Consider the following 14,559-nt stretch of genomic DNA (forward strand, 5'->3'; position numbering starts at 1 on the left):
ACATAAGACATAAATTATATATCAACCAAAACAAGGAGCTAAAAGACGCTAAAGAGGCTAAAAGCTATGTTTAACTGCAGATCGTGTTAAAATGTATGTGTGTTTGTTTTAATTACACATTAGTCATCTGACATACTGTAAATACAATATATTATATAAAAACAGAAGTACTTTTTAAACACTCAAAGTCAACATCTGCTATTCCAAAGCTGCAAGTCTTCACCTGATTGTGGTGTTCACTTTAGTTATTTTGTGTGCCGTGATTTACCATTTTTGCATTCTGCCAAAAGTGGCTATTTATTGCAGTTAATGTGGGTAGAAAAGGTTCATAATATACTCACAGAAAGATCATCTGGAAGGCCATTCGGCACCTCCACTGCTCTGTCATTCACTTGCACGCTGCCCCGTGTCACAAACTGGATCAGAGAGGAACTATCCTGTGGGTTGAGGGAAGGTGGGTTATGTTACGTTGTTAGGTTTTATTTGTATCTTAACAACCTGCAACTAAATTTAAACGTTTGTGACATGGTTCTTACCCGCTTGAGAATTTCGGTGTTGAGTAAAAGTTTTATGTCTATACTCAAAGCTTCTTCTTTTAATTGTGGGCCCAGACTGCAGGAGATCGTCATACACGCTCTTCCAGGCCGGTCACAGTCCTTGTCAGATAGACGGAGAAAATAAAACACAGTGGGAAAGAGCAAGAGAATGTGTGTGGGAGAGTAAAGGATGTCTGATAAACAGATGTTACACTGAGAAAACCCTCACTGGGGGTGACTCTCAGTGACCTCTGTAATGTCAAAGTGCAACATGAGGGCTGCATATTTACCAGGACTTTGCGTCCAGATTTGGTGAAAAAGGCAAATATGGAGTGGAAGATGTTCTCTTTATCCTGAGGGATGGTGCACGGCGTAGGGTTCCTGTGGGGGGTGCAGTTCCCTCGGCCGTCTGCCACCTGAAACCAGACAGAAGTTGAATTAAATTGAGTTGTGTTGACTAAGATTTTAAGGTAAAATCAAATGTGTTGAACACAAATTAAGGTATAAGTACAACACATCTGAGGGCAAAATAAAGGGCAACATTTTAGATCTTTTTTGGAGTTTGGGCCATTGCATACAAAATATACATGTCAGTGTTATTTCACTATTTGAATATGTGGATTTCCCCTAAATTCACCAAAAGTCACATTACATAATGCCTCATTTGCATATAAAAGTATTTGATGCTTTATGGTGATATATATTAGTTAGAAATGTTACCTGGACTGCAATTCAAATTGTTTGGGATTTCACAAAAATGTTTCATACACAAAAATCTATGCAAATGAACACACATTTAATAAGGTAATGCCACATTTTATTAAAATCTTAAATTCCAGAAAACCTGACATACAAAAAATAATGTTCTTAATGTAAGTTAACAACAAAGGAACTTTAATGTGTAAATATGCGTTAAAATGTATGACCTTGTCACAAAAAGTGTTGTCATGTCTACGTTGCAAAAACATGTTTAACACTCAAACTGTAGACACAAGCACTTTTGTCCCCTAAAATAGTCCAATCACACTATTGTTATGAGTCTCCCGGGCTCACAGGAAGTTCTCCCCAACAAGAAGCTGGTACCCCTCCCAGCCAGATTTCCCATATGGAGTGATTTAGAGGTGTCTGCTTTACTGCCCAGCCCCCTGGGAGCACTTCCCCTTTCTCCTCGCCTTGCTCCGTCCTGAGGCTCTGGAGGTGGAAATCTCCTCTGGCCTTCCTCATTGTCCGCTCTGTTGCCACCCAGCAGGACAGAGCTTTTATTGCGCTGCTTTCCCATGTCCTGTGTTAGTGCTGCTGTTTCTGCTGTGAAGATTCAGAGACTGCACTAACGTTAAATAACCCTCACAGAAATTTCACATTTTCACGATTTAGTTTTTTTTGCAGAAAAACTAATACATATGGAGCAACAGTCAGGAACTTGTATATCACGTCTGAACAAATGGAGGTCTGTATAGAAATGTAAGAATATCTGGCTATAAAATATCAACTGTCCGGTGTGTCGCAGACTAGGCGCAGTGTTAACAGCTTTAATGATGTGTGTTTCCAGGTCTGGGGATGGTACTGGGCAGTAGCCAGCTCTGCAGGTGTCCCATTCCCGTTTCGTGCAAGCTGTCTGATCCCTTGAAAGTGATTCCAGATGGGCTCAAGGAGGGTGGGATACTGTCAACCCCTCCTGCCCATTCACAGCAAATACAATTAACAGTTTGAGCTCCCCCAAGATCTAACTATATGAAAGGAGCAGCGTAAGGGTTAAGAAAACATTTAACCCCAGTGGGTGTATTGCCTTTCTTTATCTAAATGCAAAATGTTGTGAAACCAAACGGTTCGCTAGCTTCAGTAGCAATGTCAACACTTTCTCTACGATTTTCACTGGCCCAGTGGTGCCTCACACTAAGCAAATCGGCCGTGCCGTGACAAAATTCCACCGGTTGAGCAGCTAAAGTGTGCTCTGAGGTGGATACAGGCAGTGGTGCCATGTTGAGAAGTACAACCGACAGACATGGGCGGATAATTGAGCTAAAAAAATGGCTGCCTGCAGGTTAATAAACTAATAAATAGGGATTTTGGTCAGGATAAATAAATGTAGATAGATTGCTGTTGGCGCCCACCTGTGTTTCGATGATGTGGAACATGTCAGCTCCGTTGCCAGCCATTCGGTTTGGGATTCTGATGTCCACAGTGGAGCCAGGCAGCCTGCTGGGCCCCTTGTTTATGGCCTGGAAGCACATCACACAGAGACGGGGAAAGATGGAAATAAAGAGAAGTGAATACATTTAGATATAAGTCAAAATACTGAAAATCCTGTACGGTATGTGCAAGCAGTACCTGGAATGTGAGATTGAGAGGCTGAAAGTGGCACTCCATGTCTTCCAACTGGACGAAGCGCGAGGCATCGATGGAGTTTCCGTACACAAAGGAGCTCGGTGTCACCACACTGCAGAAACAGTGTCAAAGAGAGAATGTAGAAAATGCATGAACTATTTATTTAAATGCCAACAGAAATGCTCTTACATACGATACACATCTCTGGCTTCTGTCATGTTATTAGCTGGACAGCAGTGTTCTTTAGCAGATGAGATATGAGTCAGAGGCATCCAGCTTTTCTCTGAAGCCTCCCTTCATGTTAAAGACAGTAAACAGCAGCTTTATCAGATGTCAGACTTCTGGGCCATTTGGGCTGTTTTACATCTCTTTCCCTTCTCTGTGAAGCAGCAGGGTTACGATAAAGCCTTCAGAGATAAGGCTTTTCAAGTTGATATGCTCCATACTGACTCCCTCTCCTCCCAGCAGCCAGCAGATGGGAAACCAGTTCATGCTGGTTTTAGCTTTAAGTTTAATGAAAAGCAAATACATGTTATGGTTGGTCTCGTCCTTACCCGGTGATAGTGGTGTCCGTCTCATGAACCAGTGGGATGGACAGATCCAAATTGTTGTCAGAGAGTTTGTGCTCCGGATTGGCGCTGCAACAAACAAGGGATTTTGATTTATTTTGTATATTAATTGAAGAACTGTTTACAGGAATACAGGGCATTAAGTTAAAAAAGCAAGAAATACAATCATTAAGTATGGACTAAAATGTCAGACTCTTTAATTACCTTTTTGCTTGAACTAAGAACTGCAACGTATCATTTTCCCCGGTAAGCTGACTCGTGTCAAAAATCACTGCGAAATGATACTGAAGAGAGAAAGACAGAATAAAACAATTGTTCTACACAGTAATGCCTTAAGCTGTTAAAAGACCTTTAAAACAATGTACAGTATGTATACTTCATGCAGTTTTCAAATCGTGCAATTAGTTCTCTCTCAGCTACCTTAGTCTGCGCTCTCATGAAGGGAAATCCCACGCTGCATTTAAGGAAGTCCAAATCAACAAGAATACAGGAAATACCCTTCTCTTCCTGTAAAAAGACAGATAGACAAAGAGTGAGAGGATGATATACAGACAGACAGGCTGGAGACAGAGAGGGGGACACTGACGGAGACATAGACGGACGAGGCAGACAAGATGTGATAGGGAACAACCGGGTTGGAAGCTACCAGGCAAAAAGCATCAACAATGGCTTTGGGTGGTTAAATAAATGCAAACATAAGAGGACATCATTTACTACATGGCAAAAAGCAACTGTAGAACCTCAGCTTAGAAAACATGCATAGACACACATCTGCCAACATTTACAGTAAGATAAAAGTTTATTGTTAAAAACTTCTATTTGGAAAAGAATAGGTTCTCACATCACATTGAAGTTCTAAATTAGGTTAAAGGAAGAATGTATAAAGCTGTGATGGCACACACATATATCTTAGCGGGTGGGTAATTGGACAACCTCCAGTCTGTGTGTTTGGAAGCTTGTCTAAACAATACGGAGCTTCACCGGCTGCGCTGTGTAAACACGCGGGCCTTGACCCTACGAGGAGTAAGAATTCTTTTAGCGGGAGTTCACTGAGAGGCTGTCGGCCGGGCTCGTGTGCAGCCTGGGAGCATGGAGGAAGGCATACCTTCAGCTTCAACGTGAAAATAAAATAAAAGAGACAGACAAGCGCTCCTGGAACATTGAGCAGGGGGATTAAGGTAAGTCATACAAAACGTCTGCCTGCGTAGGCTTCCTGTGTTGTGTTTATAACATGTTTCCAAAAGTGATAAAGGAAGGAGGTGTGAAGGTCTTTGCTGACATATTTAAGGTAGACATCCATCCACAATACCATTCTCCTTATTCAGCAGATTCCCAGTGTAAATCAAGGGTGTGGCTGTTCTTCATCTTCATTAAGTCAGCTTAGATAAGCAGCACTGCCCTTAGCATGGAGACTAATGGTGAGTCCTGTAGGGGGGGGTGAGGGGTGAGGGGTGGGGACCCCAGCGTAACTGGCATAGATGGAATTTCCACTATTTCCTGTATTTTTTTTTCTGCTGCTGTGCAAACACCGCCTGTCCCATGGGGCTGGGCAGGATTGGGGAAGTCAGCCTGTTTACCCATCATCCACCTGGCAGCCCTTGAGAGAGAGCAGAGCCCCCGGACATATGGCGTGCGGTGACTTAAACAAAAGGCAGTCTGTTTGTTCAGCACTTCTTCACTTTCTCTCTCTTGTCTTTCTCTGTCAGGAACAAATACTCGCAGGGATTTTCACAAATGGCAGGCCCACTAAATATCACCAGGATTGTTTACCCTGCTCTAGTGTCAGCTGAAGGAGTTGTACATTAGTGCGGATGACAACACACAGGAGGCCCGTTTACTCCACGTCTTTTTATGTCTCCATCCACTTCGGTATTTGTACATTTGGCTCTATTTCGGTCCACCTCTTCCAAGTCAGTGTCATTGCCTGCTAAACACTTTTGACAGAGGTATGAAGCTTGTGATCTACCTTTGGGCTTTGTAGCTTGTGCAAAAGCTGCGCCTCAATGCCAATAAATGAGTGATTCATATTTTCATTGGTTAAAGGGTGAACTGAAATTCACAAATTCACACATTTCTCAGTTACATTCTCAATTTTCTGGGCTTTTCCCCATCATTATCCTCTGTTGCAGCTGTTAAATCAACAGAAATCAGTGGTGAAGGAAAGTATTCAGATCCTTGAGTTAAGTAGTAGTAGAAATGCCATACCATAAAAACACTCCATTAAAAGTCAAGTAATGAATATTTATCAGCAAATGTGCTTAAAGAGATAAAAGTCAAAGTAGGCAATTTGCATAATGCCTCGTTCAGCATCTGTTTATTTACATTGAATACAAAACGTTTAATTTGCATTCATTTGTTACATTTGACCTACTGTATATAAGGGCTTGATTAACTGCTGATTATTTTTAATCATTCAATCGTTGGATCCATAAACTGTCAGAAAATAATGATAAATGTCCATCTTTCTTTGTTGTTCTTTAAAGGTGATGCCTTAACATTTTTAGTTTGGTCACTCCAAAACCTAAAGCTATTCAGTTTAAAATGTAATAAAAAAGGGAAAAGCAGTTTAACTTTATACTGGAGAGGCTTAAAATAAATATTGTGCAATTCTCCCATAAATATTATTAAGAAGTAAATTCCTATCAAAATAGTTACTCAAAATAGTTTCCTATCAAAATAGTTTTGATGACAATCCATTAAACGAATACTAAACAAACAGTTCTCCTGTATATTCATACGATACATTTTATGGCATTGATCTAGCCCATGTTAAAGCCACATTTTGATATTGCGATATTGCTTTATATATTTGTCTTTGTTTTAATCTCCCAAATCACAATTAAGAGACAGGTAGGTTGTGTGTCTAAAATCTTTACCAGTTAGTAATTGTAGCTTTCAGATGCAGTGGAGTAGAATAATTAACAGCTGCCACAAATACAATGCTATAAAACATCTGCTACAGTTCTGGTCTTTCAGGGAGGGAGGGGGGGGGGAAGCTAGAACTAACAATTCAAGCATTTCAGAGATAAAAAAAGAAAACACAGAAGCCGGTGCAACAGTCTCTGACTCCCACGGGAGCAAAACCAATTCACCTCCACAGCTTCCTGACAGCTTGTGTTGCAAGAACAACAGATAGATAACACACCCCACTCTTAAAATACGAGCGGGGAGTGCTGAGTTCACGCTTCGCTCACTCAGGGGAGGATTTGGGAGCTGACCTTAGCTTTACGGAGAGGGGTCACTCACATCATCACCTTGGACTTCTCCAGTAGTAATTAAAGAGCGTACGGTAGTAAATCTGCTCGGTGGCCTCTTTGTCATCTCTTCATACTGTTCACTTCCTGCTCCCTTTGTGCACTCTGACTTATCAGGTTCCTGCTCAAAATGAGCCTCAGTGGCTGCTGGTAACCTGATACTTAATTACTTTATTAGATTAGCTATGAAACTCAAACTGGAACACTGTTTTCCTAATATTTGCCTGCAGCATATATTCTGTTTAAATTCAATTTTGGCTTTGTTGGGGGGCATTGCAGGCTGTGAGCTTTACAGAGACGATCGTATCCATCACAGGGCGTTCAAAACACAGCTGGAGGATAAACACAAGGTCCATTATGAGGGGAAAAGCCCTGTGATGGATGTTGTCCCCTCTGGCATCTGCTGGGCCGGTGCACGCTCCTGTCAGATCGCCCTGACTGACTGACGTGGCGGCTTTATGTAACAAGTTAGCGAACAGACGTGAGCACAGGCAGGGGCGGCCGCTGTGAAATCCATTCTCATACAGTAGAGCGAGGAAAATCTCTCAGGTTGAATGTGGGTTGGCAGTGGGTTGATATTTCTTTAACAGAAGCAAAAGGTTTGAGTTGAAAGAGTTCAGACCTGATCAGTATCTCCATGAAGGTCAGGCATAATCCTCTCTCCACGTACCCATTAAATATTACCCTTTTTGACATGTGATTTCACCGATACATGAGTCAAGCTTGTGGGGATATAAAGTATGTGTGTTCTGGTCTTCACACGGCTTATATGTTGTTGATGTGGTGTGTCCACTTTAAATGAGTCAGAGAAGCGTGTGACAGGTCAGCCAGAGGAGCTGTGAGACGGGACAGCTGCTGCTCTTCTTTTTCTTCTTTTCATCCCCAGGGCTCTGGCAAAGCTTTAAGTTCATCGTTTTCTCACAGGTCTGTCTTTCTTCACTGTTTAGACTGCACTGCTGACATTTAATCATTCTTTTTAAATAATCCGTCTTTCAGTAAATGCACATCCAAGTGATGATATTCAGCTGATAGGGTACGTCTGTTTAAAACGGTGCGCTCCACTTCACCCACAGCTTTTCAGCCACAGAACCAAATACATTTCAGAAACAAACTTGTGCACTTGAGTAAATAAACAGCAGATACTCTTCAAGAGTTACAGACCTTCTGCCAGAAGTTGATGTAGAAAACCTCTTTGGGGAAGTTGAAGTAGATGTTGGTGTCGTAGGCGTCGTCCCCAGCGTTGGAGATGGTCATGTTCAAAGAGACGTTCCTCACTCCTCCGAGGGCCAGATGGGGTTTGACGTGCAACCTGAGGGAAATATAATACATTTTAGAGCGGAAAAGTAAAGTAGAAAGGCAAATATGTATATTAACAGTGCATTTGAGTTTGTTTTATTATGAACATCTACGTTTACAAAGGAGAGTGGTGTTCAAATGCTTGTTTTTGGGAGTAAAACAAAGGTTATATAAGCGATGACGACTGTTTACCATGACAGACACATGCTGTCACTAAATGTACGGACATCAGAAGATACACAATACAAAGAAAGGGAACTCCCTAAGTATGGAAAAACATATGGATATCCTCCAAGCATGCGTCATGGTTCCCCGACCCACACCCACATGGCCTACAGTATGACGTCAGCGTGCTTCCTCTGTACTAAGAAGTAAAGACACAGACTGAATATAAACTGTGAAGGTTTTTTACCCAGAGAGCAACATTTTCCCATGGAGCCTCAGGTCTGCAGCACAGTCGTCGGACAGGCAGTTCTTCTCAAACCAAGTCTGAAGAGGAAAAGTACACAGTTAATATGACATCATGCAGTAAACACACCACATTCAGACTAGGGGGCAGTATTGTGTCGTTGTTAAGGATATCCAGGAGGGTTTTTTAATCCAGGAAGGCCACATCTTTACATCACTTTACTCTATCTGAGCTCTTTTGATCAGTCGGAGGATGGTCTTTGGTTTAAGGCTAAATCATGAAGGGAAACTTAAGTAAAGCAGTAACGTTTAATGTAACCTTGATGAGTTTTAGAGAAATGGGTTCCGTAGGTGCTGCTGAGAGACGCAAATCCCTCAAGAAGTGGGGAACCACATGTGTGGCAGGTTAGAGGTGGTCACAAAGAAAATAAATGAATCAGTCTTCTTGGATTGCATTCAAGAAAAGCTAACACAGACAATAATAAGCTGGTAAGTAACCCACACCAAATGATTATATCCTCAATTTGAGCTACTTCCTTCATTCCTTCTGTGGTGGAGGGGAAGACAAGACTATGTTCTTTGTAATCAATACAGGAGATGAATCTGAATAAATAGATTACTACTGTTACGCTGGATTAATTATCCTCATCTGCTGTAGTATGTATAGAAGTGCTTCTACTGTATGTCTGAAAGTGCAGGAAGATGTGGTGTCTGAATATTTTACAAGTCAGATTGAAAGTTTAAATTAAAAGCATGACAATCTTTCTTGATAATTATTTTATATCATTTTTCTGGCAAGCATGTTTTCTTTTTGATCATTGATAAGACACATTTCCAAAGTCAAAGTCCAACCACAGAACAATAAATGTCCAATGGTCACTGTAAACTAACTCTTAACCCCATTTGTCTGGTAATTTACCTACCCCAAACTAAATCAGACCATGAGAAGACCTGAGACCTTTCACACCCTCATTTAAGAGAAGTTCTACATATTTTAACAATGTTAATCCAAAAAACAACATCATTTTGGGTCAATATTTGACCTCATTCCTCGTTGCGATCTTGTTTCCTTTCCTCCATCGTAGCACGGGGGTGAGAGTGGGGAGGTCTCCCCCCGGGTGTCCTGGCTCGTGCTTCCCCAGGCTGTAAACCACCTCGAATGTGATGGCTGTGAACACGTCCTTCACATCTTTCTGCAGAGAGCACAAACAAACAAGGCTATTGCAAAGAATTTGTCCTACCAAAAAATAAAAATGTTAAACCTCAAAGAAATGAGTGTCATGTAACAGCCAGCCAGGGTCATTATGGCAATTTAACATCTTTCTCCAATTGACGCCTGGCGCAGAGACTGATTACACTGCAGATAATTGGAGGAGCACACAGTCTGGATTTGATGTTATGACTGAAATCGCTGAGCCACAGATCTACAGGGCTGAATGCAGATGTTAGTATACAGATGAACCACAAACGTATATGAATTAGTTTAAGAGTGACACTATCTCTTTTTCTTCTTTTTTTAATCAGTTATTTAAAAAAAAAGACCACTGCTTAGTTCTTAGCCAAGGAAACACATGGATCGTTGTTTGACCTGCTGGCACTGCCTCTGAGAGATATCTTTGCGTTTCTGGCCGCTCCATCTAAGACCACTAGAGAAGTGTTTGATTTGGCATCAGGTTTGGAAACAATATAGCCTGTATGAAAACAGAGCTGAATGTGGTCAAATCCCATATCTTCATTAGATGACAGCGCTGAAAGACGTACATGGGGAAAGCAGATACCGCTTTTTCATCTTTTGTGTCCATTACAGCTACACTCAGATCTTTGAAGGCGGCTCTGGCTTCGGTTTAAAAGCCACAGCTAAAACACACACACACACACAAGACCTATAGGCAACCTGTGCCCAACTGATGTCTACTATCATGGAGCCAACCCCACAATGTAAACACAAAGGGCTTCCCTGTGTTTTCCGGTGGTCACTAAGGCCACTCGTTTTTTTGCACTTTCTCTCTCTTGTTCATTATCGCAACATTTTCCAATGTCAACCCACCCATCCTCTTTCCTCATGCAGGCGCAGAGCTGCAGTCTGGGCTTTGAACACATCACCAGTTGAGGACCAGCCAATGCATCAACAGTGAGAGAGTTATAGCAGGAAAGAGCAAACGTTAGGACATGAATAGACAAAAACAGAGGATTTTGGGCAGACACAGATAAAGACATGGTCAGTTAAATGTGGTGCTGTTATTTTTGGCTTTATGAATTTACAATTTTTAATTCAGTATAGCATTTCTCAGAGCTTAACTCAACATGCTTATTATGACCAACTAATCGTCCCAAAGATACTCAGTTTATTATCACATCATTGATACAAACTAATTTTCTATCAATCAACCCATCAATTAATCCCCCAATGACTTCATCCCTAATTGAAAATGACACATGAATTGCCCATTACCACAGCAGAACTGGTCAATAGTAAGGGTGAGTGCTGCAGATGCATGAGTTTGACCTCCCATCCATCACTGGCCTGCAGTCCATGCCTCATTAGACTTATAGAGAGTGTGTTGTTCAAGAGGCATGTCGGCTCAGCTGGGAGGTAACATGACACAATGTTGTAGTCAGTGCTGGTATACCATGTGAGGCGCTAGTGGCAAAGCTCTTAGACTTAATAGCCACTAAAGTAGAAAGCTTGAAATGGCCCCTGTCCACTGGCCTCTGCGTGAACTGACCCCCTGGGAGTCCACTGCCCCAAACTCCCAGCGCTTATCTCACAATTTCAAAACCCACAGGAGAAGTGGGGGACATAATGACCTGAAATGAAATGTGGTGCTTTTGAACAATCATGCTCAAAAAAGGACCGTTATGCTCGAGTAAATAGGCATACACTTTCCGCTTAAGTAGTGTGCTGTGGAGGGATTTCCGCCTCTTTATTAACAGAGCATCTATTATTGTGCACATACTGGATCACTTTCTTCCTGAAACACAGGACCACTGGCTGCTAACTAACTGGAGGGCTCCCAAGATTCGCTGCAAGGCCAGATTAGAAGTGCGGGAGGTTGTGAAGTAACACTTGGCCTGATCTTTTATTATCCCTTGATCAATGCTGCCAAATATTTCACCCAAATCCACACCCCTACCTCGTCACCTCTTCCCTGCTTTATATCTATGTATTTGTGGAACAGAGGAGTTCTTGAAAGAGAGACACCGGCTAGTGTTTACTGCCTGCTACCTATAATGTTATGGAAAGAAACACAACAACTGTTCCTTACATGCTGGTGTAGCTTGTGACAGGTCAATCTCCACTCAAAGGCGTCCACTGTGTAAATCCTCATTCAAATATAGAGACTGCAGGGTGGGTCCCTGATCCCAGGTCAGATGGAGCCCTTCTGGGATTCATATTATTTAAAGACCATTACAATAAAAGTGGACATATGACACACAGGCTTATGCCATCTTTTGCCTTTTTGAATTCACCGTATGCCATTTAAAAGAAAAAAGAAAAAATGTTGTCTCTTCCAAATCAAAAGTTTAAGTCATAAACAAGAAAAGTTAGCTAATGTCTAAGGCAATTTACTCGAGAAAAACTTGACATACTGTATGAAAAGTGCCATTATCCTATAAATGCCACTTGGGGGCATACAGTAATCTCCATTTACAACCAATAAGATAAGAAATATAACATTTAAAGTATGTTATCATCCTTCAAATATTCTACATAAATATGTTGGTGTTTGCTCATTGATGGCTTTTACTGTTTGGAGAAAAAACGAACCAATCAGAGCTAAGCAGGATTTATAACGTGGATATCACCTTACTGTTACTAGCTAGTTACCAAGATACACCCATGAAGAAGCACCAAAAGGATGGCAATTGGGTGTAAATGAGATGGGTGGTTGCAAGCACATTAACATAAATAATATACCATTCAGCTTTAGATCAACTTTTAACTGCTCACTGTCGAAAAACCTTCATCATGTTTGGCGCGTGTTTTCCTGCCTGTCTACTACAGCAGGGAGTTTTAGATCTCACACATAGTGGCGAGAAACTAAATTAAGTTTTCTTGTTCTTCTTGGAGTATCCTCGGAGAGGAAAGTACTGCCAATAAAAAAAGGTAAATTTCCTGCACGGCCACTTAAAATAATCCAAACCCTCTCATCATCCCGTGAACAAAACTACTTTTTAATAGTTCCAGTCATTCTTCAGAGATGCCAGCTAACTCAGCAGGAAGCAACAGTTTTCCAGCAGATCTCACCGCATTTTGGAAACTGTTAAATCTCAACTGTAGAATGAAAAATCTGCATGTTAAAGCGGTTGCAATCTTTTATGACACACTTGATGCAGAGTTTTCCCGTCTGTATGCATATTCCTCTACTTGCTTGCAGGATGGAGGACAGCATGTTGCATGTTTTGAAAGAAAACAACTGGGATTCAAACCTTCACCTACAACACCCTCCCCTCTGTGGAACAAGGTTTCTGCCAATACATTATCTCAGTGTTTATGTTCACACTCAGGACCCATTTATTTAGTACGGCAGAGCATAACTCCCACCATACTCTCCATATTTTCCCTTCATTTCTGCCTGACTAGCTCTTTCTTACACCTTCATACTTTGCATATTTTTGAGAGCATAAACATGCATTTATCTGACTTAATCATTTATGGTGTCCCCCTGAACCCTAGGAGAGCTGTACTTTATACTTTAGTGTTGCAAGCTTTGATTCTCACATGTTAATCTGATCAACAAGATGGCAAACTGCCCGTGCACGCTCACTGAGCCGCTCCACCATGGTGGGTGCGGGGAGGATGACGTCAGGCAGCAAAAGTCTCTGATCCTCCGTTTAAACGCCTCATGCTTGGCTGAAACACACAAGAGCTCCACTCTCCAGCCAAACCATTGCCTAAATAAGCATATAGCATTAAGCCCTGTCTTGGGAAGTCTTTATTAACTTGTGAGTGAAATTCAACACAACACTCCTTTTTAGGACAATGGATGTTTGGATGACTCGCAGGTTGAGGCCATTTCATTCAAGGACTACTCGCCAGGGAATTTGGGTTTAAACGGAAAAAGCTTTTTAGCTAAGTGATGAATGAATTCAGCCTGTCAAAGGTCGGGGTTACGTGTGCGTGAGGCACAAGGAGGCGACTTGAAATTGAAAGTATTTACAGTGAGGTCTGCAGCACATGGCACACATGCACTTAGACAGCTTATCTCAGTTTGTCCTCGAAAAAAAAGACTTGACGAAGTGAGACGATTGCTGAAGTTTTTTTCATTTGTTACGCTCTGCTGCATTGACTACGGGTCAAACTACGACTCGGCTCAGAATAGGTTAGCAGATGTTAAGGGGCCTAGGAAGACAAATTGTGCAGGAGTAGGAAAGAGTGTAGTCCAATTGTTTTAGCTAGAAACCTTTTTGGAGCTGTCCGGTAGAAACAGCTTTATTCTGTCTGTGAAAACGATCTGCCTGGTCCTAAATCTTTCTGGTCACATGTCACGGCAGAAATATCAAAGTGTGAACCTGCTTTGACTCCTTTGCTTCTAAAAACTTCTAAAAACTGCTATCTCTATTAATATACCACAATAGATAACACAGCTATTAAGAAATCCAAGGGCTCACACATGTTTAACATATTTCATTATGGTTTGATCCCCTCCTTGATTGCTGACATTTCACTGATAGACAGACTGGCCTTTACATCCTAATGAAATCCCCCAAGAGCAGCTCCTCAGTTCACACTGCGGATACCAGTGTCAGCATATTTCTTCTAAAAATGTAAATAACTTCCTTCAAGGACATTTTCAAGGACCTCTTAGTAAGAATGACTACAGCTGCCGCAAACATAGTGATTTTCTACAGTGCTTTTTCTGTTGTTGTTGTTTTAACTGTGCCATGATTGTTCATTTCCTGCGCCCCAGAAGGTGTGTCTTTATTGCTTGCCATTTCAAATGAGGTTGTTTTTCTACTTCTTGTATATTGATATAAGTATGATTGTATTTTTGATATGTGTTTTTGTCATGTTTCAGGTCTTATTTCAGTATAATGAGATCTTATTTGTGGAGATTTTGGGGCAGCAGAATATAAGCCCATCACTGACACATTACCCAATGAAGGTTATTGTTTGCTAATAGCTGCTTATTTACACGTCGAGCTGACACCACCTGGTTAACGTAAGTC

At 41.5% G+C, this 14,559-nt stretch overlaps 1 protein-coding gene across 1 annotated transcript in view; it reads right to left on the minus strand.

The window, feature by feature from the left end:
- Positions 1–14,559, minus strand: part of itga9 (integrin, alpha 9) — a 46,278-nt gene that overhangs the window by 6,495 nt on the left and 25,224 nt on the right. The window contains exons 16-26 of the mRNA XM_034152383.1: positions 9,432–9,581; positions 8,393–8,469; positions 7,846–7,993; positions 3,851–3,937; positions 3,635–3,714; positions 3,416–3,499; positions 2,865–2,973; positions 2,648–2,755; positions 827–952; positions 537–656; positions 342–437 (exon numbers count right to left, since the gene is read on the minus strand). Of these exons, the coding sequence (XP_034008274.1) occupies positions 342–437; positions 537–656; positions 827–952; positions 2,648–2,755; positions 2,865–2,973; positions 3,416–3,499; positions 3,635–3,714; positions 3,851–3,937; positions 7,846–7,993; positions 8,393–8,469; positions 9,432–9,581 (1,185 nt within the window). The remainder of the gene's footprint in view (positions 1–341; positions 438–536; positions 657–826; positions 953–2,647; positions 2,756–2,864; positions 2,974–3,415; positions 3,500–3,634; positions 3,715–3,850; positions 3,938–7,845; positions 7,994–8,392; positions 8,470–9,431; positions 9,582–14,559) is intronic.

This window comes from Trematomus bernacchii, unplaced genomic scaffold (genome assembly GCF_902827165.1).
Source record: "Trematomus bernacchii unplaced genomic scaffold, fTreBer1.1, whole genome shotgun sequence".
Taxonomy (NCBI): domain Eukaryota; kingdom Metazoa; phylum Chordata; class Actinopteri; order Perciformes; family Nototheniidae; genus Trematomus; species Trematomus bernacchii.